This window comes from Eubalaena glacialis, chromosome X (assembly GCF_028564815.1).
Source record: "Eubalaena glacialis isolate mEubGla1 chromosome X, mEubGla1.1.hap2.+ XY, whole genome shotgun sequence".
NCBI classification, from domain to species: domain Eukaryota; kingdom Metazoa; phylum Chordata; class Mammalia; order Artiodactyla; family Balaenidae; genus Eubalaena; species Eubalaena glacialis.
The window spans coordinates 61,487,840-61,513,461 of NC_083736.1; the positions used below are offsets into that span (position 1 = coordinate 61,487,840).

The window sequence follows — 25,622 nt, forward strand, 5'->3', positions numbered from 1 at the left end:
CCAAGGAGCATGCCAGATACATAATTTCTGAGAAATATAATGACTTCTAGCATCATGCAAAGTGATCACTAAATATTTTGGCTATCTAGACATTCTACCCTAAAGTTTAACAGTCCTTTTGTGTACTCTCTGACTAACATTCCAACATCCACCCAGAACCTCATCATGGTGCTACCACATACCCTCATTGCTCATGTAGGAGGCCTAGAAATCACAGATTTGAAGAATTTGTGTCCCACTGCCCAACCAATGATTGAATCCCCTCTAAACCCTGTTCAGCAAGCAGCAGAGTGTCATAAAGAATCAACAATGTGGAACTCAGTGAATGGAATTTCCTCCCTTCTTCTTGGACTCTGTAGATTAGAGCCCAAAAAGTCTCTAGGTTGGAGATGTAAGCAGTAAGTCTGAATTCTAAGAAATGCTACTCCCCACACAAATTTCTTAGATACTTGAGTACTCCTACAGATCAGCATAACTGAGGCATGCACAGAGGAGCAGAATTGCCCTATAAATTTTGACACCAACCTGTACAACATGTGGCTCAGCACTTACAGTTTCTGGTTTTGTTTTGTTTTGTTTTCCTTTTGGTTTTGTGCTTTAAGAGGTCCTGTGTATAGTGGAAATAGCATGGTGGACTAGTATACATACAGGCCTTGTTTCTAGTCCTGGCTCTGGCACTTACTATCTTGATGACCTTGGATAAATCATTAGATCGCTCTGAGCCTCAGTTTCCCCGACTCAGTTTTCCAACTACACTATGGGAATAATAAAATTTTCCTTACAGAATGGTGGTAAATTTGTAAAGAAACTGGTACATAGTAGGCACACAATAAATATCACTGTACCTCCTTTTTTGGATGAAAATTGGTCTGTGTGCTCCCAGTCACTAATGGAGCCTGTTCTCTGTGCTATAGTAGTGTGGATTATGGTACTGGTTCCTTGGTTCTCTGGTCTCTGAATTTCCCCTGAATTAACCCTTGCAATCTGTCCTCCAGGGTCAATATTGCCATCCTCCAATTGGTTACATACATATTTGGTGACATTGGAGAGAAAAAGGTATACTTCTCTCTAATTGTAGTTCTCAAATGAACTTGTATATGGAGAGATGAGAGACCATATCTCTTTATTCCTCCAAACCAAATTATCTGGTACAGCACATATATGCTGTAGTCTGTCTCTGAATATTTGTTTTTAGAGAACTATGGTAGAGGTAAATAATTTCCTCTGGTCGTCAAAATTGATGATACCACATATCTGGTTCTTGAATAAGTATCTAACTTATAAAATTTCCACTTAAAATCCTTGAGTTTTTAAAGTGTAATAGCAGCAGAAAGATTTTATTGTTGTTTACTTTCACTGTGAGTGCTCCAGATTCCCTCAGGTGCTTTTGAGAGAGTAAAATGATGTCACAGGCAATGTTTTTTGAAGGTAGTATGCAGAAAGCTAAGAGTACACAGCCCACAATAGGTCATATATACAGAGGCAAGTATTTTCCAAATATAAAAATTCAGAAAAAAAGTTTCATATGAACTGATAACATAACGGTTTGTATGAAAACATTTTACTTTTGATTTAAGAAGAGTGCCACTTGTAGTTACAAATTGGAGAATGTATTCCTTAAGATCAACAAAAATGTTTAGAATATTTTCTTATTATCCTGAACTTATACATAGACAATTTACCTGAGAAAGATGCTTTTTTAGAGACTTTTGTACATCCTTTGGGATCACGTTTGTATGAAGTAGAACTAAGGGGGAAATACACAGCCACCCAGAAACCAGTAGAGCTTTCAAATTATCTATTATTGATGATACTTCCATGACAACAGATATGTAGGAAGTAAACTGCAAATGGCATCACTACTCTAGATCACCTCTTTTGGAATCAAGTTCCATTCTCTTCAGTCCATTTAATTCTTGCTACACTTTTTAGGTCTCTTAACCCAGGCATAGGTATTTCTTTCTCCTGTTTAATACCCCATTGGACCAGTGGTTCTGTGGCTGAAGTGAAAATTGATTGTTGAGGGACATTTCAGACTTCTAGCAGTCAGCACTTAAAACAATGTAAGCACCAATCCTGAAGAAATCACCTGCAGAAAACTTGGACTGACATTTGGAATTAAAAAGAAAATCTGGATCTTGACCAAGACAAAAGGTCACCAGCCTGGGCCTGCACAGTGTGGTGTATCATGCTGGCCACAATGAAACTGGAAGAGACTGAGGACTCTCACCAGGGTGGAAAATGAGGCATGGAAGCTTTGATTAGTGAGCTGTTAGGCACACAGACATTAATTTCTAAGCATTCCCATCTCCAAGCTGAGTAATAATGTTTGTAATATTATGGGATTGTTTGGCAGCTGCAAGAAATTCAGAAAACTGAATAAGGAGTCTTTGTTGGCCTCTGAGTGGCTATAATGAGACCTTTAAATTTCACCTCCCTTCCCTTCCTCCACATCCTCTCTGCCCAACCACCACCACCACTTAATTCTTGCCTGCTACGTAGCAAGAGGCACATAACAAACACATATATAAGCTCTTTAGTATATTCGTCAATAAAGCAGAAAAGAAAGGGGAAAAAACCCGCAAAACTCCAAGTAAAGAATTTTCCATTTCCCAGTCTCACTTCTATCTTAAAGGGAGGTAGGAAATGAGACAAGGAAACCCTCAGTCCAAAATGGCAGGCACTCATTCTCCCCAACTTTGCATGCTGCCTCCTATGTCAGAGGACCTGACTCAAGTATCTGATTATGGGGCCTACTAGGTGCTAGCCCATCTTTAAGTTGCTATGTTCACCAGTGTCGCTGTTTCATATTAGAAAAAATCCAGGTTGGATACTGCAAGCATCTCAAAATGACCAGACACTGAAGAAAGGCTGACCTGCCTCATTCAAACTGAGGGTTCTAGAGGGCTCTAGTGGATAGCCAGAAACACCTGGAATCTGAAGCTTAGGGGCTTAAGCCTTTGCTCCTCAATAGATACTTTAATGTTGGGACTGGGGACTACTCTCTTAGTTGATGACTCCTCCCAGTGGGACTGATGGTGTTTCCTTACCTCACAGGGATATTGTGAGGACTAAATAATAGAGTTACAAATTCATGTAGTCATGAGCATCATGATTGTTGTTTTCTATAATATGACTTGGCATTAACAGAGTGCCCTTTGATTGTTTTTGATTGTATATGATAGCATCAGGCACTGACTCAAGTGGATGCAGTGAAGCTCTGGCTAAGTTACTTGCTTTCCACAGTGTGCTGCTGCTGGGAAGAAGCTTTGCTAATAGGACTCAAAGTGCTACCTTGAACAAGAAGCCACTGTGCCTATCTGAGGCTCCTGTGGCATTTTCACTTGGTTATTAGGCAATTCATGAGTTTCCTCTTGCCTCCATTTTGCTGGACCACTGCCAAGGAACTAGATCTTAACCTCAGGCTCCATCATTGAGCTGAAGGTAGTAGCTGATCCACAGAAGTTCAGTAAACAAAGACCAGATTTCTGATTTTCCTGGAGAAACACCCCCAAGAAGCCAGCCAGCTTCTCTCTTCAAACAGACCAGGAGACTACAGTCAGACATTTCTTTTCTCCCTATTCCCAAAGTTAATGTGACTCTGCTTTTAGGAACACACACACACACACTTGAACTTTTCATAAAGCAGGAGGAAGGCAAAATCTAAGAACCAGTGCCTACTCTCTTGTTTTCTATTAAAGTTAAGATGATGGAGGAAAGTAGATAAGACTTTACCTCTTCTAGCTTTAGTGCCCCACACTGTTCACTCACACCATACACTTGCTTCTCCAGCAAGTATGAAGCCTTGTTTTTTCTCCCAAGCCAGCCTCAAAATTTGCATTGATGTAAGAGGAGAGGTCCTTAGAGTTTGTAATATCTTGCTATGCTCTGTCTCTGCCTCAGAGCCTCCATATGGAAACTAGTTTCCTTCTGGTGGATGTGCAGTCTTTGAGGCCAGGGGCAGACAGGTATGAGGGTCAGAAGCACTCTTCCAGCCTTGCCTGGGACCTGCATTTTCCACCCTCTTCCTTCTCCTCTCTCCACCTACACGCACACACACACACACACACACACACACACACACAGACACTTCTTTCTCCTTCCCCTGACTCAGCAACATTCTGGAGAAAAGCCAAGGAAGGACTTCAAGGAGGGAAGGGAGTTTCCCCCTCCTTGGGGCAGAATTTTAATCTCCAGGCCAACAAGAGATTCCCTAATGTGGATTGAAAGGCTAATGTGGTTTATTTTTTAACTGCTTTCTATTTGTTTGAATGTTGCATATTTCTGCTAGTGAATTTTCCTTTAATAAAGCCGTTAATACACCAATGGTATTTTCTTATTTACAACAGACTGACAGGACTAATGCTGTTAACATTGGGCCTTTTTTTCTTTTTCGTTTTTCTTTCTTTTTTTTTCTCTCGTTTGCTTTCCAGGTCATGCTGACCTGTTCGGCTTGGACTGTTTCACATTTGTTTTTAATGTCAGTTTAAATGTAATTGTAAAAGCATGTATGCTCTAAATTCATGTAGTTACTTTTTCCAGTGGAAAAGCCTCATATGCGAAACCATTTCCAGGCTCTGCAATTTCACATGAGCAGGTTTTTGGTAATGACCTTGTGCCCCTCACCCAGGATGGCATCTGGACAGTGAACCTCTTTCTTCTGGCTCAGTAGTCAGAGAGAGGAGACTTGGAAATAGTTTCTGCCAGGTCCTGTGCTTTGGCAAGCATATGCAGCATTGCATATCATTCTATTATTAATTACGTTTACTCCTCCATGAACTAAAAACCATTAGACTAAATAGTCCAACATAAACCTTGAAAGATAAAATTCAATATTCTTTTCCCTGGCTATTCCTTTGACTCAGAATTGGGACTGGGAGGAGAATGGGGGCATGGGAGGAAGGACCAAGAAACCTTCTTGCCTGAGAGAATTTGGCCAACACTTATTTGTGTACACTTACACTTGGATGCACCCCTACTAATCTCTCACTCCATGACTGCCAAGAACTGGCTCTGTTCCCTGTCTCTTATCCTTGTCCTAATTCTTCCCCACTCATTTCCAGCTGACCCTTCCCCCCACTAACATGCTACCCTACCTGATAAAATTGAAAGAGTACTACCCTAGAAGTCAGGATACCTGGTTCTAGTTCCTGCTTTGCAACTATCTAGCTGTGTGACCTTGGGCAAGACTTAGCTTTGGCCTTCAGTCTGCTCATCTTTATAATAGGGATTTGTTTCAATGGGAAAGGAAGAAATAGACAAGATCTGGGGCTTTCAAACATTTTCTTGGCAATGGAATCTTTTCTTCAAACAAAATCTGATGCAGAGTCCCAAATGAAGATACGGAATAGAGCACTGCTTTGAAAGAAGGAGGGTTTATTGGAGCCACATGCTCAGGCCTACTTTGCCTCCTCTCAGGGCCCTTTAAAATCCTTGGGGCTCCACTACTGTACCAGATTGATGTCTGGGGAAACTTCTAATTTGATTCTCTCTCCTAATTGATTTAAATCCCTGTGGAAACTCTATATGTTTCTTTTTGTTTTCTTTTGCAACATCTTTATTGGAGTATAATTGCTTTACAATGTTGTGTTAGTTTCTGCTGTATAACAAAGTGAATCAGCTCTATGTATACATATATCCCCATATACCCTCCCTCTTGTGTCTCCCTCTCACCCTCCCTATCCTACCCCTCTAGGTGGTCACAAAGCACCGAGCTGATCTCCCTGTTTCATCAGTTAGCTTTTTCAGAGAGAAATTCAGCTGCTTGAGATAAAGGGAATGACGTGGAGCAATGTGGGGTTTAGCAACTAGCAAGAAAGAGTAAGAGGCATCATGTATTGACTTACAGAATTTACAGAATTTGCTAAGCACCTTACATGTATTCTCTTAGGTAAAGTTACAACAACTCTGTGAGGTAGATCCTATAATTATCTTAGGATTCTTAAACCTGTCAGTTTGGCCCTCAACCTTTGGCTCAAGACCAGTTGACCAAGATGGAAGACAATATTTCTTATAGGTTGCCACCCTAAGCAGTTTTTCAGAATGTTTTCTAGCTAGAGATTCATTCTTGGAAAATGTCATAGCCTGCCCATTGATATACACCTTTACAGAATTCAGAGTACTTTCATTGAGATCATCTCACTTTCTCCAAATAATAGTCCTATGCAGTAGTCAGGTCAGATGAGAAAACTGAGGTGTAGGAGAAATCAAGGGATATGTTCAAGGTCAGACATCCCATAAGAATGTGAATACCACCACCAATAATAAAAAGCCCTTTCTTGTGAATAACATTTTAGAACTTTGATGTCATCATTGCATTCTGCCTCCTTAAGTACAGTGAAATTTTTCACCCTGCTACACTCTTGGAGGGTTCTTCTGGTGGTGTAGAATCTTCCCTCTACTCTCAGACACCACCACAGTGTCTATATTCCTCTTTAACAACCTTATTAGTTAGGTGCTAAGGTTATCCCCAATTTATAGATGAGGAAATTGAGGTACAGAGAGGCTAAGTCTTGCCCAGAGTCACACAACTAGTGAGCAATACAGCCAGGCTTAACACTGAGACAGTCTGACTCCAGACTATTTGCTGTTAACTACTACCCTTTGTACATATATCAAGAAACTAAGAGCAAAAGAAGGAAAAGATGTTCTGGAGATCATACAGTGAGCTCCCCTGGATCTTAATCCAGTGTTCCTCTGAATATCTAAACCTAACGTTGTACAGTGAGATCCCCTGCCTCTAATCCTAGTGGATGGAAAGATGGTTGGCATGATTTAAGCCAGAGGCTACAAATTGGTTTTCCACAGGCCAAAACTGACTTGCAGAATAGTTTGTCCAGCACAAACAGACTTAGACTGCCCCTAGGCAGGGCATCAATCACTTTCCCTGTCCCCAGCCCACCCTATTTATGTTCACTAGGCTGTTTTAGATCATTTGCGTATCTGCCTGACTAGTGAAGATATTCGAGTTCATGACCCATACATTTAAGCATTATAATATATAAGCACCTGCACACACACACATAATTTCAGACATTCACATAAGTACAGCCTAGTCTGGTTTCACAAAGAATTTGAAGCTCTGCACCAAATGTACCTTTGTGTTTATTTAGCATTTAGAATTACACTTAAGACCTGAATTCAGTTTTATAGGCAGTTATATGCTAAAGAAACTCAGTTACTTTTTTTCATCTCATAATGTGTCACTCTTCCTTTCCCTTCTCTGCCATATCTGGTTCTCTGTTAATCCTGCTGTCCCTTCTTCCCCATGTCCGAGTTTGGTCTCCCGTAATCCAGTCACTCTCTACTCTTTAGGAATGGATGGAGAGTGAAGAAAATCATTTTGGAGGGCTCACTATGTGCCAGGCATTCTCTCTCATTTAGTTCTCATAAGTGTCCTAGGAAGCAGGAAGCGGCTCCCCCATTTTACAAAGGCGGAAACAGAATCTCAGAGAAGCTAGGCAATGGGCTCAAAGTTATTAAGCTAATAATTGACAGAGCTGGGTTTGAATCCAAGACCTTCTGATTCCAAAGCCTATTATCTTGTCTATACCACAATTTTGTAAGGAAAGTGTATTAGTTTTCCACTGCTGCATAACAAATTACCTCAAATTTAGTACCCATTTATCAGCTCACAGTTCTGTAAGTCAGAAGTCTGACACAGCATGACTGGATTCTCAGCTCAGTGTCTCACAAGGATGAAATAAAACCATTGGTCAGGGGCTTCGTTCTAATCTGGAGCTCACAGTCCTCTTCCAAGCTCATGTGATTATGGCAGGATTCAGTTCCTTGCAGTTGTAGGATTAAGGTTTCTGTTTCCTTTCTGGCTGTCTGACAGAGGCTGCTCTTAGCTCCCAGAGGCTGCCCTCATTCCTTGCCATGTGTACCCCTCCACTTTCAAAGCTTGCAACAGAGAATCTTCCTTATATTGAATCCCCCTGATTCCATGAATACCTTTCCAGAAAGAGTCCAGTCCCTTTTAAGTCTTATCTGATTAGGTCAGGCCCATCAAGTATAACGACCCTCAAAATTCAACTGACTTGTGACCTTAATTACATCTACCTAATCCTTTTACAACAGCACCTATATTGGTGTTTGACTAAATAACTGGAAGAAGGTATGTGTACACCAGGGGTTGGGAATATTGGTGGCCATCAAATATACCTACTACAGGAAATCATTCTTTTATGCTTCAAATTCCATGGTGAGATTCAAGGAAGAGAAACATCCTTGACCTTGGGGAGAGGAACTTGAATTTTCTAAGACTTTGTAAACTTTACCGCACCTTGCCTGTCCCCTGCCCAAGGATGAGAAAACCTCTGTCTTGAGGTAGCAAGGAATAAGGCTGGAATAGTGCCTAATGGTCATAGTGGCTATAGAAGCTACAGATTAATCACATCTACTTCTCCTGAGGGATGTACCATTGAACCTGATTGGAAAAATCTTTCTCTGTTGCTGTAGAGACAGCCCTCATAGGGGTCTAATGCCACTATGCTGAAAAGTCAGTTCCCCATAGGGTCCAGGCAGCAGGATCCAGGCATGTTTTCAAGGGCTCTATTCCCCTAAAGATTAGGTACGGACAAGGATGTGCCTTGACAATGTCCCTTTCTTGTCACTGCTTTGACCTACGATTGAAAGACAGTGATGAGATGCAAAGTAACTCACACACCATTAGAACTATCAACCTTTACTGTCCCCTTTATCCTGGCTTCATCATTCAATTTGAGCAAACCAATGGGTCTCTGTGGTAACACAGGGGCCTGACAAGCCTGTACCTCACATGAAAGAGTTAGATATGACTCTGGGGCTCAGGTGCAGGAGACAGGAGGGGTGTGGGGGCGGCCTTCATGGATGAAAACAAGGCCTTGGGCATTGAGTAACAGCTGAGACTAGCAAGCCTCATTGTCCAGCATTCCAAGTCGTCTAGCAACATGCTGGCCTCTGCTGCACAGAGAGAACAGAGGATCCCCCGGCAGAATGAATGGAATCTGATTTCAATTATGTTCAGTACAGTCACCCTCTTCAGGCAGAGAGGCTAGAACACCTGGTGCAGCTTGGGCCACCGTGGCCGCAGGGACAGCAGGTTACCCAGGTCCTGGAGGCAAGTGGGAATGCGGATTCTCTTTCTCAAGCAGATACCATATAGGTCTAGAGGAGGAGGATATGAAAATACCAGCCAAGTTTTCATTAGCACTATGCAGAGAAGGGGAATTATTTTAGGTTGATGGATTCTCCCCACAGTCTCTGCACATATTGATCTTGCTTGTAATGAGTTTGCTTAGGTCCACGAGTCATCAGCCCACTGAGATCTGAGTCATTGGTGGGAGAGTCAAGGTGACAGAGCATACCTCGCTGATTGCACCAGCACCAATTCTTCTCTGTGTCCTTCCACCTTTTTGAAAAACCCATGGATTCTTCTATATACAACTCATTTGGATTCATTTTTTAATCAATAGCATGAGTAGGGCATGACAAATGGGACAGCTGCCCCAGAGAACAGTCTAGATTCACAATAGTATTCCATAGAACTTTGTGAGATGAAGGATATGCTCTGTAACTGTACTGTCCATTGTAGCAGCCATAAGCCACATGTGCCTTTTGAGCACTTGAACTGTGGCTAGTGAGACTAAAGAATTATATTTTTAATTTTATTTAATTTTAATTAATTTAAATTTAAGTAGCCACATGCGTCTAGTGGCTCTTGTGTTGGGCAGTGCAAATCTAGAAGGAGTTCAGAGAGGCAGGTACTGAGATAGAGTAGAAATGACTTACTTACTCAAAAAGAGAGCTGGTATGGTACAGGGAACTCTGGATTAGGAATAAGAGCCTGGTTCTAGTCTCTGCTCAGCCAGTAGGTGACCACACTCACTCTGGCCTCAGGCTCTCCATCCTTGACTTGAAATGTTGGATTAACAACAGAAGTCCTGAAATAATGGCTAAGGCCTGAATTCAACTTTGGGATACAGATGAGTTTTAGGAAAAATCTAAAATATTATATGAACGCCTTCTAGGAGTATGTGTATGTGTGTGTGTTATGTGCACATGCATTGCAGGGGCAGGAAGGTGGTAAAGCATTCACTTCAGTTCACCAGAGTTCCCACCATTCTCCTATAAACACACACACAGACATACACACACACTGTATTACTTGTGTAGACAATGAAGGTATATTAATTCTGTGAACCCCCTGGATGTGATGAGTTCTAATGACCCTTCCTATTTTGTCATGCTATGAATCTCTAAGCCACTATAGTTCCCCAAACCTATTTCTACTTTGGGCAAATGACTAGAGGAGTCTCATAGCTTCTGCCTTTTCCTTTCTGTATTTGACGCTAGTTACTGAAGTTTAGAGTCACGGGTGAGGGTGGAAGGCAGGGAGGATATAACCCTAGCCCTACTCCTCAACTCTATTAGGCTAGAAGTAGGGTTTAGGGCTTCAGACTCCTTGGGGATGCAGTATGATATAGTAGAAAGAGCATTGGCTTTATAGTCAGACGAAGTTAAGATTTTTAGGTTCTGTTTCTTGATAGCTGTGTTACCTCAGTTTGCTCACTTGCAAAACAGAGATAGGAAATATTCCTCACCTCCTAAGATCATTGTGGAATTAAGTGATATAATATGCTTATGAAGTGAAGTATATAGAAGGCTCAGAAAAAATAATTAACCTTATATCTCTTAGTTCCCTCAGGCATAAGGCTAATTATATCTCTGTCTTCTCCCAGGCTGAAAGGGGGACTACATGGCCTGGCAACTTCTGAGCCCAAGGTCAGAAAGTACCAGTGATGGGGAAGAGAATGTCTACCTCTAGAACCTGTACCAGGGGAGCAGATCCAGAAGGCACTTTCAGTCTGTGGAGCTGCCTACATGAGCCCATGTCAGCAATGGGTTCCCCAGATGACAAAAAATTTTAGGGGCCAGGCCAGTAGCTCTGGGACAAGATGAGCTTAGCCCTGCCCATACCTCCAGCTTGTGCCCTTGGGATGTGGGAGTTGACAGTGGGTGTGCATATCTCCTATTACTGACTGTGCCCAAACCTTGCAGAAAAGATTGTTGGACAAGGTCATCTTGAACTCTGTGTTGATTTTCCAGGCTTCCTTGTTATTTTACCCTGAGTTCTTCTCTGGGCTCTTCTTGCACCACCAAACCCTCTATTTTCTCCTCCTCTACCCTGGTTGTTGATCCAAACATGTGATTCATTCTTTCATTGATTTACTGAGTTGTACTACGATTGGAGTTTGCATTGCAAGACTTATTTTTCTAATTAGAGCTGAAAGTCAGTTCCAGATAAGTATCTTTTTTTGCAGGAGCCAGAAACAGATCAGCAACAGGTTTTGTTGTATTTATCCATTAAAATTGAGCAATCAGCTTCTCTCTTTGTTTTATACCTTTTAAATTTTATTATTATTATTATTTTAAAGGGATTAGAGATAAAGTGGTTTATGGTCTGTCCCGGTACAACTGCCTGTGCTAGATCTCAGAGTTATGACCTTTTCAATTATTTATATTTCTGCCAATATAAATACTAAGGAAAATAGCACAACGTAAACATCAGGATGCTCAAGGACCTGTAAATTGTGTGTATGAGAGCACAGGGGGAGGATGGTTCTTAAGGTTTGAGTTTTAGATTATTCTTGTTTTTTTAAAATAATGTTATTTCTATCATCCTTTTTAATGGATGGTTCCCGTTTTACAGGCAGATTATAAAGGTAGGGACATTCTGTTATTTCTTTGATACAATTGGGGATTTCAGACTTCAGCTTCTCTCTCTCCCCTTTACTAAAGATGAAAATCAATATATGTGTTACAGTGTATGTTCAACTATGAGTGTAAATGTCTGACAATACCTGGGGCTGTTATAGTTGAAGTGAGAAATGCTGCAACACCAGAAAATTCCCATTCATTGACCCCAAAGTGGGATGATAAGTCTAGTCCTTCTCCAACAGATCTGCCTTTCTGGTCTCCTTCCTTAGCAATCTGCTAGACATGCTAGACATAGACACAAGTACAACATTCCCTTGATTTAAAACATTCTATATTTGCCTACCATCTGTGTGATAAAGCCCAAATTTCTTAATATGATATACATGCTCCTTTAAAGTCAAACCCCACCTTTGTTTTCAACCTCATAAATAGCCAGTCTCCCCACATATACAATATACACTCCAGCCACACTGGTCTCTTTTTCCCCTAAACACTCAGTGCTTTTGTTTATGCCCTTTCCATTCCTCTCTGCCTGGTGAAATCCTCACTATTCTTCGAGGTCCAGGTCATATATCACCATAAACATTTCCTGACCCTACCTATGCAGAGAGATTGTTGTTCTTCCTCTTTTGTTAATACTCCTGTTGTAACATTCACCAGCTTGACATTTTCTAATTGTTAGAATTGTTAGCGGGCATTTATTTCTCCTCTACCAAACTGGGTTAGGGCCTATGTTCTTTTCGCCACCCAAAAGCAAAGGCCTAACAATGGATGTCTGTTGAATGAACAAATGAGTGAATCATGAATATATTAGTAAATGATTTAATTGAAGGTCCAAGGTATGAATACTTGAGACTGCATTTAGGCAGAGCCCAATCCAAGGATATACTAGGTCTGTCTGGCAAGAGGATCACAGAGAAAGCAAGATATGAAAGTTTGAGTTTAGTAGGAATTTAGAATGATGAATCATTCACTTAACCAGTGTTTAAACTGAGCACTTGTCCTTAAGGAGTTTAGAGTCTGTGACTAGGGAGAATGAACATCCTTGTTTTCTTAGCTCAAACAGCTTTTCTAACAGGGTAGCTGTGCTTTTTTTTTTTGGCCACTGATAATAAATCCAAGTTTCCCTTCTTTCCCAATAGCCCGGAAGCTGAAGAAACTTGGGAATCTGAAACTACAGGAGGAAGGGGAGGCTTCCAGCGCCACCAGCCCCACTGAGGAGCCAGCCCAGAAGTTGACAGTGTCACATATTGAAGGCTATGAGTGTCAGCCCATCTTTCTGAATGTCCTGGAAGCCATTGAGCCAGGTGTGGTGTGTGCTGGACATGACAACAACCAGCCTGACTCCTTTGCAGCCTTACTCTCTAGCCTCAATGAACTGGGTGAAAGACAGCTTGTACACGTGGTCAAGTGGGCCAAGGCCTTGCCTGGTAAGGAAAGTGGGGGCATGGGATGTGGGAGATCATATTTAGTGAAGCCTCCTTTGGGCCAAGCACCATGTCTGTTTGCTTCCCATCCATTAACTCATGCAATCCTCACCATAACCTTGTGAGGGAAGAGATTGGTAGAAATCCCTACATTAAAAATAAGGAAACTCAGAAATCAAGGAGAAGAGCAACATTATCGAGTATCCTATATGCCTCACATCAGCACACAGCAACCATGTTTCTATGTTCAACCCACAGGTTTAGTCAGCAAATGTTCCCATAATCATGGATCACATAGACATACCCTTATATGCCTTAAGATGCTCTTCTATATGTACACACACAGGTTCACCCCAAAGATAATCTTGAGCCTAACTGATATTCTGTCTTTAATATTACTTGGAACCCATACCATGGGAACTCTTATAATATGGTATGATAGAAGGAACATGGGGTTGGGAGTCAGAACAGTTAGGTTCTAGTCTTAGCTCTGCTGGTAACTCATTATGTGATCCCTTCCCTTTCTGGGTCTCAGTTTTTCCATCTGTACAATGTGTGAAAAGTGGTTTGGACTAAATTGATGGTTTTCCAGTTTTACTTCAAGGAACTCTTGGTGCTCTTTAAACCACCTTAAGGAATTCCCTGGCAGTTCAGTGGTTAGGACTCCATGCTTTCACTGCTGGGGGCATGGATTCGATCCCTGGTCAGGGAACTAAGATCCCACAAGCCGCGCTGTGCGACCAAAAAATAAAAAAATAAAAAATAAATAAAATAAACTACCTTAGCATCATCATAGTGGAAGGAAACATTAGGTGATAGTGAAAGAAATATGAAGTGTTTTTCTAACTTCTGCATGGATACCTCCAGTGATGGGTAACTCACTTCCTCTCTTGGCCATCTGTTGCTTGGAAAGGTCTGATTATTAAAATATTGGAGCTTAAAGAAGCCACAGAGATCCTCTATCCAACGATTCACAAACGTTCCTTTAGCAGCCAAACTCTTTATTTCTCAAAAACATGGTACACAGATCCAAGTGGAGCTGGTTGATTTAAAGCCAGTGCCTCTCCCTCACTACCCCTAGAGAAGCCTCAGATCACTCTTGCAGAATCTTAGTGCTCCAGGGAACACAGTTTGGAAACAAGAGAAGCATAAACTCTTTAAGGGTTCTCTTAATCCTAAACTTCCATGATTGAAAGATTCTTTTGAAACATCAACAACCAAACCTCTCCTTGTGGAGTCAAAGATTAACCTGCCATTTAATAATAACTGTCAATCAGATGGGAATTTATGGTGAACAGAGCAGTTTCATATGTATTACCTGATTTGATCCTCATAAGAATCCTGTAAAGTAGGGATTCTTTTCCCTGTTTTATAGATAAATACACTGAAGCTCTGAGAGGTGATGTGCTTGCCCACAGTTGCACATTCAGAAGGCATCAGGGCCAGAACTTGAGCCCAGGTCCCCTCCTAACTCCAAATCCCCTCCTCATCCAACTCTACCCATAGTCTGTGTAGCACCCCTGTAGTTCTCTAGCCTCGGACTTTACAGTGAGGGACCAAGGCTTTATCCAAGGCCAGTTGGGTCATAATGTGGACTTGCTGCCTTGGAAGACATTGCATGTTGACTGTCAAGCCCCCTTTTTGTCTTTCCAACTCACAAGGCCCAGTTACAGCCACCAGATTGTCCCTAACACCTTCCTAGCTTGGAAAGCTGAGGTTGACTAGCCGATTAGATCCCTGGGAAGAAGGCCCAAGGACTCTGGCTGCATATACACTGTGCCAAAAACAGAGAGTTCACACAAGGAAGAAAAAAATACAAAAAAAAAAGGAAGAAAAGAAAAAGTTGCTTTAATTCTTATCACTTATTCAGCTGGGTGTCTTGATGTCATGTGTCTAACAGAGATTCAGTTTAATCTTTCCAAGCAGTTACCAGACACCTTAATGTCTCATTTTATAAGATAGAAGCTTTTCTTATATATGATTCCACTTAATCCTCATAGCAGTCCTATGAATCATAAGGACTTTCACTCCCATTTCAAATGATAAGGTTCAGAGAGGTTAATTAACTTGTTCCATTTGGTCACTTAACAAATGCAGCCAGAGCTTGGGCTCACACCCTCTGAGTTCTAGTTTGATGGTCTTAACAATAACCTGGTGCAAATCATTATGGCACAATTTGTATAACTGGGAGCCACTGGATTTCCTCAGCCTAACCTCCAGGGTGGGAAGCCCTTTCCTTACATTAACAAGTCTGCAAGTTAATATCAGTTCACCATCTAGCTTGTCTAAGGAAATGATCTCTGACCCTGAGTAATTTAAAGAATAGCTTCAAAAGAAAGCCAAGTACCACATTCATTAGAACTGTTATTCATATTATCAATAATCACCTACTAATTCAAGTTATTTGCTCATTGAACACATTGAGTTCCTGTCCTTTGAGAGGCACTGTGCTAAGTACCTACTCAGATCAATTTTGTTGTGAAGTTTTCTGTGATAGTGATGATATATGTAAATTGCCTACTATAGCACCTGGTACATTAGTAAATGATAACTATTGAGGGAGGGCGAGTAGACTGTATGTACACAGTATATTTATAATCAGATGTATCTGGCTTGGAATCTTAGCTAAACACTAGTTGCGTGACTTTGAGCAAATCACATGTCTGCAGTACTTGTTTCCTCATTTGTAGAGATGGTAGAACAATTGCTACCTTGCAGATTGTTATCAACACAGAAATTAGGTATAAAGAGCATCTAGTATAATAGCTGAAACATAGAAGATGCTCTGTAAATGGTGGGTCATTATTATCAAGCTTGAGTACTAAACCACTAAAATCATTTTAAGCTGCCACTAGTTTTTCCTAAAAGCTCATTCATGGGTCCCAAAGATGAATTGTCTTCTTTGAAGACCTTGGCTGTCAGGTGCACTAAAGCAGCAAAGATCTCCTAACTGACCTTTCTTTGGGTATGTTCTTCCAGACTAGACATGAAACTATAGGTTTCTACTGAAGATTGCTAAGGAATGATGTTGATTGGATTCTAGTGAGAAAACAGAATCTCAGGTTAGCCTCTGCTCCCTAACCTGTTTGGTGTGTTTCATAACCTGAAACCATGACTGCTCTCTGTTTCTCCAAAACAGCCTAATGCAGCGCCAAATAGGTGTTGAGTGAATGAATGTATGTTGAAGGAAACCTGTAGGCTGGAGCTACGGTTTCCTCAAGTCATCCCTTGATAGCCGTACTATCTGAGCAGGCTGCTTCAAAGGCTGGGCATTAGCGGGCTAATTTTCCTATAGGTCTAATCTGATTACAATACCTAACTCTGTTCTCTAATGCCCAGCCTTTGAAGCAGCTATGTTGTTGATGCATATACAGTAATTAGGCTTGAGTTCCTCTCACTAAGGACTGTTAATTAGTATTACAGCCAAACTAAGCTTTCCCTTTTTCTCCTCTTTGTTAGTTCTCTGGCATCTCAGGGAGGGAAAAATCATCAGTATTGATGGCTTCCTTGGTATTTGTACAGTTTAATCCTCGTCCCCCCATGCACCCTCATATTCACACACTCACCAACCAAGGCTTTCCTTGATTCCCATTGCCTCCCACCCCAGGGGTTCAGGGTTCAAGCTCCTGGGCCCCCTCCCAAAGGGATTCTTTGATGTTCCATGCTTGACCCTGGCTTTTCATCTCCTACTGGAAAGAATCAGTCCCAGGTATTCTGTGCTACAGAAGGGCTTCAGGCAGGAAATACTCTGGGATCTGAGGCTCCAGCTAGTCTGTTAGCAGACTAGCTCCTGTGAAGATGTGAGGCACACGCCTGGGAGCTAAGATTGAAGTCAAGGGTGGTAATGTGAGGAACTCTAGCATCCTGACGTCTGGTAGGCTTGGGACCTAAAGGAAAAAAGGGTAAATAGGGGGTGAGAATTAGAACACGTGGGTTCTAGTCCCATTTCAGCCACATACAGACTGTATGAGCTTGGGGAAGTCAGTTAACTTCTCTGGCGCTCAGATTCCTTGTTGGCAAAATAAGTGTCACATTGCCCACACTCTAGGGTAATTGTGCGAGTTAAATGAGGTCATCATCAGGAAAGTTAGAAGCATTATCCAAATTCATGTAAGCATTCCTAATAAGGTAAGTAAGACAAAATTTCAGATAATTCTGGATCTGTTAAGGAGAAGATAAATGGGGCACTGGTAGGGGATGAGCTCTGAGGTGATGCTTTAAGTATCCAACTATTTGGAAACCTCCAGGAGAGCATAGCCATATCTGTTCTACCTATGTGGAGGCAGCATCTGGGAGCCTCTGTTCTCTGAGCTTAAGGGAGGTAATTTGGAGATCATCTATAATTCTCATTTTATAAAATGAAAAAATGAGGGTCCTAAGTCTAATTCATATTTCTTAAACGCCTACTCAAATATCTGAACTGTGTTATATACTAGAGAGGAAAAGATGAATAAGAAGGGAATGGTCCCTGTCTTCAAGAAGTTCTAAGTCTTACGGAGGAGACAGATATGTGCATAGATAAATTCCAGTACAGTGTAATGAGTGCTATAATTGGACGGAGCTACTTAAGATTCAGTAAGATGGTAAAAGAAGAATCACTAGGTCTTCTGTTTGGATGAGTTGGAAGAGACATCACAGAGGAGGTAGGCTTTCAGTGAAGACTTGAAAGATGAGTAGGTGTTTATCAGATGGAAAGCCTGGGGAGGGAAGAATGCATTCTAGGGAAAGGCAACTGCCTGTGCAGAGATAGCAGAGATTTAGAGGCATGATGTGTGTGTGTGTGTGTGTGTGTGTGTGCGTGTGTGTATGTTCAGCAAACTGTGGGTTTTTCAGAATAGCTAGAACCTAAATTATGAGAAGGCAAATGGTAAGAAATTAGTCTAAGAAAGCAGGTCATAAAGGGCCTGTTTGTGTATAATAATGGCAGTAGGCATGAATGGCAGTAGAGTAGGAAACTAGCAGGGCCAGGTATTTGTTGAATAGAAAACAATAGAGAGGAAGTGGGAGGCAGGAAAAGGGTCAGAGAAAAGAGATGGAACCTGAAGGTGGTGTGAAGAAGGCATGGCTGTCAAAGGCATTCCACTATATGCTGATATGTAATAGTATCCCTTTCCCAGGGTTGTTAGAAGGTACAAACAAGATTATAGCTAGAAAAGAGCTTTGTAAAGTGAAAAGTGCTGTTCATGTGAGAGAAATGATTATTACACTGCATCTTTGGAAAGGCAGTGAGCCTTTCTGAAGATCAAGACTTTGGAATCAGACTGGCTTTGGAACTTGATCTGCCAATTACTAGCCTTATGATCTTGGACAAGTTCTTCAACCCTTCTGTGACTCACTTTTATTGATTCACAGAATGGGAACAATAATAATATACACTTTATTGGATTCTTGTGAGGATTAAATGAACTAATATAAGTAACATGCTTAGAAAAGAGTTAATTCATTGTAAGCAGGCAGTAAGTGTTAGATTATTATTCTCTTCCAATGGACAGTGCACTTCTTGCCTCTGTTTCTTTTGAGCAGCTCAATGAAGTAGGGAGTGCAAGGAGTGTTATCCCCACCATATAGTTTGTTCTCCTCCTGCTCCCCAGCATTGATGGCCCCTGGGGCTCCTCAAGGGCAGCCCGAGTGCCAGAAATTCTCAGCCCAGCAGAGTCCCAGACTTCACTCAGCCCATCAGTGCTCAGTCTGACCACTGCCTCTGCCCTATCTCCAGGCTTCCGCAACTTGCACGTGGACGACCAGATGGCAGTCATTCAGTACTCCTGGATGGGGCTTATGGTGTTTGCCATGGGCTGGCGGTCCTTCACCAATGTCAACTCCAGGATGCTCTACTTTGCCCCTGACCTGGTTTTCAATGAGTAAGTGCTTATGGGTCCAGAACTCACATAGACACAGACCTCGTTGATGGTGATGATGGTAATGGAAGTAATGGTGAGAGTTGGTTCATTTGACCTTTAGGTGAGGCAGTAGAAGCCCAGCCAGCCTGCATAATCTGAGGTGGCTTTGCCTGGCTGAAAGGCCAATTGGTAGGAGGGAACAGGGGAAGGCCATCGCTTTTCCCAATCAAGACTCAATCCTGGCAATTTGGCAGTGCTTCTGACCTGCTTTTACCTTATCTCAGACCCTCATGTCAGGGTCCTTTTTCTTCACTCTGAACAACATAAGGAGTGAACAGAGAGACTCTAGTTGTAAGGGCTGAAGTTCCTTTGGTCCCTTATGCTACCATCAAAAGCTACTGCCAGTCACCATTTGTTGAGAAACTCCTTTGTGCCAGGACCAAACTAGATATTTTCCTAATCCTTTCTCATTGAGAACTCATGAGAACTTGATTTCCCCTTTAAAAAAAAAATTTAATGGATGGGGAAAATTAGGCTCAACAAAATAAAGTGACTTACCCAACAACGTCAAACAGCTAGTGCATGTTGGCAACAGAATTCAAAGTATGGCTGTGTAACTCTTAGCTCTTATACTGCCTCCTGATGGTAAGTGATGAGAAAGTGCAGCTCCACCATTTTCTGGCCATGTGACCTTGGCCCAGCCACTTCCCTTCTCTTAAAAACAGTTTTAATAAAAGCTTACCCTGCCACCAGCTCTATTTACCCTTCATGAATTTGGCCAAGAGCTCAGGTTTTAAAATTGTACTTTACTCAACTGAAACCTCTATTCTGTTATTTCCTACATCATTGTCTTTGGGTAAGACCCTTACCTTCCCTGATCCGCAGTTTCCTAATCTGTTAATAAAATAAAACTTTCTTAAATGGTTTTGTTATGACAAATAAAATAGGAGCTAATGGATGTGAAATGTCTGTCCCATAATGGGCAAGAAATAAAAAAGAAGTACCTTTCCGATACTCTCTTTTCCTAACAGTGATAATCTGTTCTGTGTCTGCTATTTGAGGTCCCCTGTGGCATTGTGAATGGAGCTGGCCAGAAAAATCTTCCCAAGAACTTTGAGCTAGTCTCACCACAGAGAATCCCTTTGGTCAAGAAGGAATTGACCTTCCCTCCCCTCTAGCCCTCTAATCCAGAAGAGCCTTAAAATAAAATCTACAGGCCAGTGGTTCCTTCCAGTACAGCAGTGCCATATGGGGGAAAATAAGCGTCCCCAGCTGCCCTCTTCCAACTCAGCCAGCCCTGGTAGCCAGAAGCTAAGAATAACCATTGAGCTTTTGGCACAACCTGCTTTGTGGTTTCCAGATCTCCAAAGAGTTACTTATGATGCCATCTTCTGGAGCAGGCCTTAAAAAGCCCTCTTCCTGTTCATCTCTCAACCCACCCTCTTGCTGCCCTCCAGTGATTAAATCAACTACTGGGCACCTGCACTACTCTCCCCATCCAGAGCCTGAAGACCTTTAAACCTTTGCAAGGTGATAATTGGCTATTTTCTAAGTCTTCATTTCCTTTTCCACCTCTGTGTAAATATGTGGCACCCTACCTCAGCTATCTGGTCCACTTCCATGTACCTCATCAAAAGGTACCACAGGATTCCCCACAGAGTCAGGGTTCTATATCAAGCCCCAGGGCTCCTGAAACAGCAGACCCCCTTCCTCTTATAGGAACCTGCCATGTTAGAGCTCTTAAAGTCCCTAGAATCATCTAAACCAATGTTTCTCAACAGGGATGCTGTTGACATTTTCCGAGGAATAGTTTTTCATCATTTAGCACATTCCTGCATATTGGAATGTGTTTAACTACCCTGGTACCTGCCCACTAAATACCAAATAGGATCCTAGTCACTGTGACAGCCCAAACTGCCCCCACACATTTCTAGCACCCACTAAGGGGGCAGTACCTCTCCAGTTGAAAGCCACCAGTTGCTGCTAGCCTCCTCAAGGTACCAATGGGGAAACGGAGGCCCAAAGAAAAAGACAGGGATTCTGGGCCAACCCATTTGCTGACCTCTCTGACACCAAACCCTGTCATCAACCCTGCTTTCTTCTTTTCTCCTCCCCTCTTTGTGGAGAACACAGTTTGTGAGAGTAATGGACCTGAACCCTAGCTGTGTGACCTTGGGTAAATTACTGAACTTCTCTGAGGCTTATTCTCCTCATCTGTAGAATAGTGAATAGAATGATAATGGCACTTTCCAACATATCATTTTTTCAGCAATTACTATGTGACAGGCACTGTGCTCCATCATTTTTTCCAATGTTTGTCTCCCCACTTCTCCACTCTCCTTTAATCCCACCTACTTCTGCTCACCTCCTGAATTCCATTCCTGCCCCTTGCTTTCTACCTTCCACACTGTGTCTATCCCTTTCTTTCCCCTAGCTGTTCCCTATTCTATTTGCTTTTCTCCTCAGGTCTTATTCCTTTCCCCTTTGAATTCCTTCCCTTGCCTTTCTCCCCTCCTTTCTCCACCTTCTCTGTTCCTGGGGTCTGCAGCAGTATTACAGCAATCCTTCACGTCAGGATTACAATTTCAATGGTAAAAATGCTGTAGTGTTGTCATCAACAGAGGCTTGGAGGCACAGACAGACCAGAGCAAGGCCATGTCCTAAGGCTCAGCAAATCTTATTTAAAAATTCCTTAGGGCGAAAGAGCTTGGAGCAGCATTGTTTTGGTCAGTTGACTTGTGATACTATCTAAATGCTTCCTTTTTCCAGTTGGGTTCCAGCCTGCATTGAATATTTCTACACTATCTGCCCCTTCCTTTCCCTCTTTCTCCAGGCCAGCCAAGATCTCTCTGAGATAGGGTGCTGAGCTTCCACCCAGCCAGTACCAGGCCTGCTCAACCTGTGAACGAGGCTAGTGGTTTGGGGACCAAAATGTCAAACCACAGGCTTCAGACCCAATCTGGGAGGTCTTTTTCCTCACCACTTAAGTGAGTGTCAAATTCCCTTTCCTTTCTCCACAAGATATAAAATCAATTTCTCTCTCTCCCTCTCCTCTTTCCCTCTCTCCTTCTCTCTCTCTCTCTCTCTCTCTCTCTCTCTCTCTCACACACACACACACACACACACACACACACACACAATTTCTGAAGTGCTGAAAACCAGGAAGGTTTGCTATCAGGAGGATGCTGTATCTTCTCTTACGGGCTTGTCATGGCCAGTCATGGAACAGAGAGGTTGCTCCCCCCGAGAATCTGTCCAAGCCTTGGCCACTTCCCTATATAATTTATAGGTGATAATGTGATGATCTGTTCACAAGTCACTATAATAAAAGCAGCTCACACGTGTTTGTAACTCCCAAACTGTGGTAAGGAACAGCCAGTATATGAGGGAGTAGGCTCCGCTTCAGCAGGGGACATTTAGATTTGACATTCAGAAATATTTTCTGGCTGATTTGATAAGCATTGGAACTCATTTAAAGGGACAATGGGGAATCTCCTTTTCTGGGAGTTTTTAAAGAAATGATTAAATTTCTAATATGGGAAGTGTGGTCACTTGGGAATCCTGATGTCCTTATGTTAAGAGTTGATTTCTAAGGCCTGTCTCCTAGAAATCCTCCAAGTTTGAATGTCTGGGAGGCAGGTTCTGGCTCTGGCTGCAGCTGAGATATTAGGACTGTAGTCAGGGAGACCATGTGCCAGGCCCATTGTATTCATTTGGTTAGGCTTTCCTGTCCCTGTGTCAGGAAACAGGAGGGGCACGGGGACCTGGAAATTCCATGTGCTAACCCATATCCTGGACAGGGAAGATGAGTAGTTATCAGGATATCATGATTTTGGAAAAAAAAGAACAACTTTGTTCCTGTCACTGAAGCACCAGCAAGAGAAACAGCAAGCTCTTCTTGGAGAACTTGGAAAGGGGAGGGCAACCACAGACATTCTCTCTGGGTTTATTGTAAGCCTTTCCTTACTCCTCTTTTTTCTCTGTGTTTCCTTCCCAGGTACCGCATGCACAAGTCCCGGATGTACAGCCAGTGTGTCCGAATGAGGCACCTCTCTCAAGAATTTGGATGGCTCCAAATCACCCCCCAGGAATTTCTGTGCATGAAGGCACTGCTGCTCTTTAGCATTAGTAAGTGCCTGGAAGGGCAGGGAATGCCCCTAGGGGCATAGGGGATCAGAGGGGAGCTGCTTTTTTCATTAAAGGATTATTGGGAAGAAGCCAGCTCCTGAACATTTCCCTTCTTCTTTCACCCTCCCTCCTCCACTCTCCCTTAGCATCCTTTTTCTTAACAAGGATGAATTTCATGGCTAGAGACCAATTTCTTTGCTAGAATTCAACCTCCATTAGATCCCCACCTACTCCCAATCTCTCTCTGGTACAAGGCCTTTTTGTCTGGTTTTAGCAGGTCTCTGAATTTTTCCATAGCTTCTACCATAGAAACAGGCAAGGACCACCTTATATGTCTTGTAGGGCAGAAGGGATTGCCTCCTGGAAGGAATTTCCTCTTCTGCCAAAAAGAGAAGGTCTGAGTAAGCAACTCAGACAGGGCTTATTTGGCAGCCAAGGAATATTTCTTTAATGTCTCTTCTAAGCAGAGTGCTTAGCCTCTATGAGGGAGAAAGGAGACAAAATTTGATATTCAAGACCACGTGTTTTAATTTTCTAATTCAGAGCCAGACTGTGAACAGCGTAAAACCATAGGTCCTAAGAAATGTGTAGATGAGAAGTCTAGAGAATGGAAAAGCTCAGTAAATTTTATTTATTTGATACCCTACACACTGGGTCCAGCTAACCTTTTCCCTAAGACCTTCCTGGCAGACTTCCTGAAGGTCCCAGGCATATAGGCCTCAAGTGACAGGAAACCAAGTAGATGGCTCTCTCCCTGTGGGGGTGGGGGTCAAGTTTGTGGTCAGAAAACTTGGTGCTTTATCTAATGCTCCTTCGTGGGCATGCTTCCCCTCCCCATTCTGTCTTCATCCCACATCAGTTCCAGTGGATGGGCTGAAAAATCAAAAATTCTTTGATGAACTTCGAATGAACTACATCAAGGAACTTGATCGTATCATTGCATGCAAGAGAAAAAATCCCACATCCTGCTCAAGGCGCTTCTACCAGCTCACCAAGCTCCTGGACTCTGTGCAGCCTGTAAGCAAACGATGGAGGGTGCTTTGTCAGGGAGAGCAGTCTGATAGAGCCAAGTGATAATATGCTCTTCTAAGGTCTGGCACCACCTGTTGGGAGGTGCTTCCATTCCCCTCTGGCTTTGAGTGTGGTCCAGGAAGAAAATTCAATGAAGAAGAAAGGAACACAGGTCACAGTGTCCCAGCTGGATGTTGTGAAAGAGGTGGAGGAGTTGAGAACAGAGCAGTTGGGACTCAGAGAAGGGGCTTAGAGTAGATAAGTTCTCTAGGCAGACAAAACAGACCTGGATGTTTTCCCCCTCTTCCTCGAGTCATGTGCATTTGTGTGTGTGTATGAGAGAGTGAGTGTGTGTGTGTGTGTGTGTCTGTGCTGGGGAAAAGGAACACCCAGTCTTGAGTCAGAGAGCTTGCAATGGTGTAAGAGATCTCTTGGGAGCCTTCAACGACTCCCTGGAGACAATTTAGTGCACATGTGGGTGTACGCACGCATGCACGCACGCGCGTGCGCACACACACATGCACGCGCACACACACGCGCACGCACACACACACACAGGGAGGCCCAAGGACATGGAAGGAAAGAGGAGGAAATCAAAGAATGTGGGGATAGACCCTGACAAGAAGCCAACTCCTTGTCAACCCTGTTTTCTCCCTCTCTTATTGTCCCCCTGCAGATTGCACGAGAGCTGCATCAATTCACTTTTGACCTGCTAATCAAGTCCCACATGGTGAGCGTGGACTTTCCAGAAATGATGGCAGAGATCATCTCTGTGCAAGTGCCCAAGATCCTTTCCGGGAAAGTCAAGCCCATCTATTTTCACACGCAGTGAAGCTTTGGAAGCCCCCATTTTCTCACCCCACCCCACTCCCTTTTTCAGAGATCTTCTGCCTGTTTTAACTCTGCACTACTTCTCTGCAGTGCCTTGGGGAATTTCCTCTATTGATGTACAGTCTGTCATGAAGATGTTCTTGAGTTCTATTTGCTGGGCTTTTTTTTCTCTTTTCCTCCTTTCTTTTCTTTGCCTCCCTATCTGACCCTCCATGGCACTTTCAAACTCTGCTCCCTGCTGTGGCCCTTATCTGTGTTTTGAATGCTGTTGTATTTCTTTAAATCTGTGATGATCCTGTGGCACAGTGTCAAGTTGTGCTTGTTTATAGCACTGCGCTGTATGCCAGCCATGCAAACGTTTACTCACCTAATGCCACGTGAAGTTTAGAGAGGTAAGAGTATCTGGGAAAACAAAAGACAAACAAACAAACAAAAACAAAAAAATTTGCTAGGGTTTTGCCTCTTAAAAAATATAAAAACAAACAGAAATCCCTGAAGAGACCAACAGTAACTAGAATAAAGTGAAAATTGCAAGCCCATGGGGAGTCACTGCTTTTTTTCCCCAAACCCTCTCCCTGGGAGACTTTATTTTCTGCCAATGGCTATTGCCATTAGAGGGCAGGGTGACCCCAGAGCTGAGGTGGACGGGAGGCAGATTTAAGAGAGGACAGAGAGGACAGATGGA

The 25,622-nt window shown here is 42.6% G+C and overlaps 1 protein-coding gene across 1 annotated transcript in view; it reads left to right on the top strand.

The window, feature by feature from the left end:
• The window catches only part of AR (androgen receptor), a 168,858-nt gene extending 143,920 nt beyond the window's left edge, over positions 1-24,938 (top strand). Inside the window, exons 4-8 of the mRNA XM_061177694.1 lie at positions 12,843-13,130; positions 18,844-18,988; positions 22,965-23,095; positions 23,955-24,112; positions 24,783-24,938. Coding sequence (XP_061033677.1) covers positions 12,843-13,130; positions 18,844-18,988; positions 22,965-23,095; positions 23,955-24,112; positions 24,783-24,938 — 878 coding nt within the window. The remainder of the gene's footprint in view (positions 1-12,842; positions 13,131-18,843; positions 18,989-22,964; positions 23,096-23,954; positions 24,113-24,782) is intronic.
• The last annotated feature ends 684 nt before the right edge of the window (positions 24,939-25,622 follow it).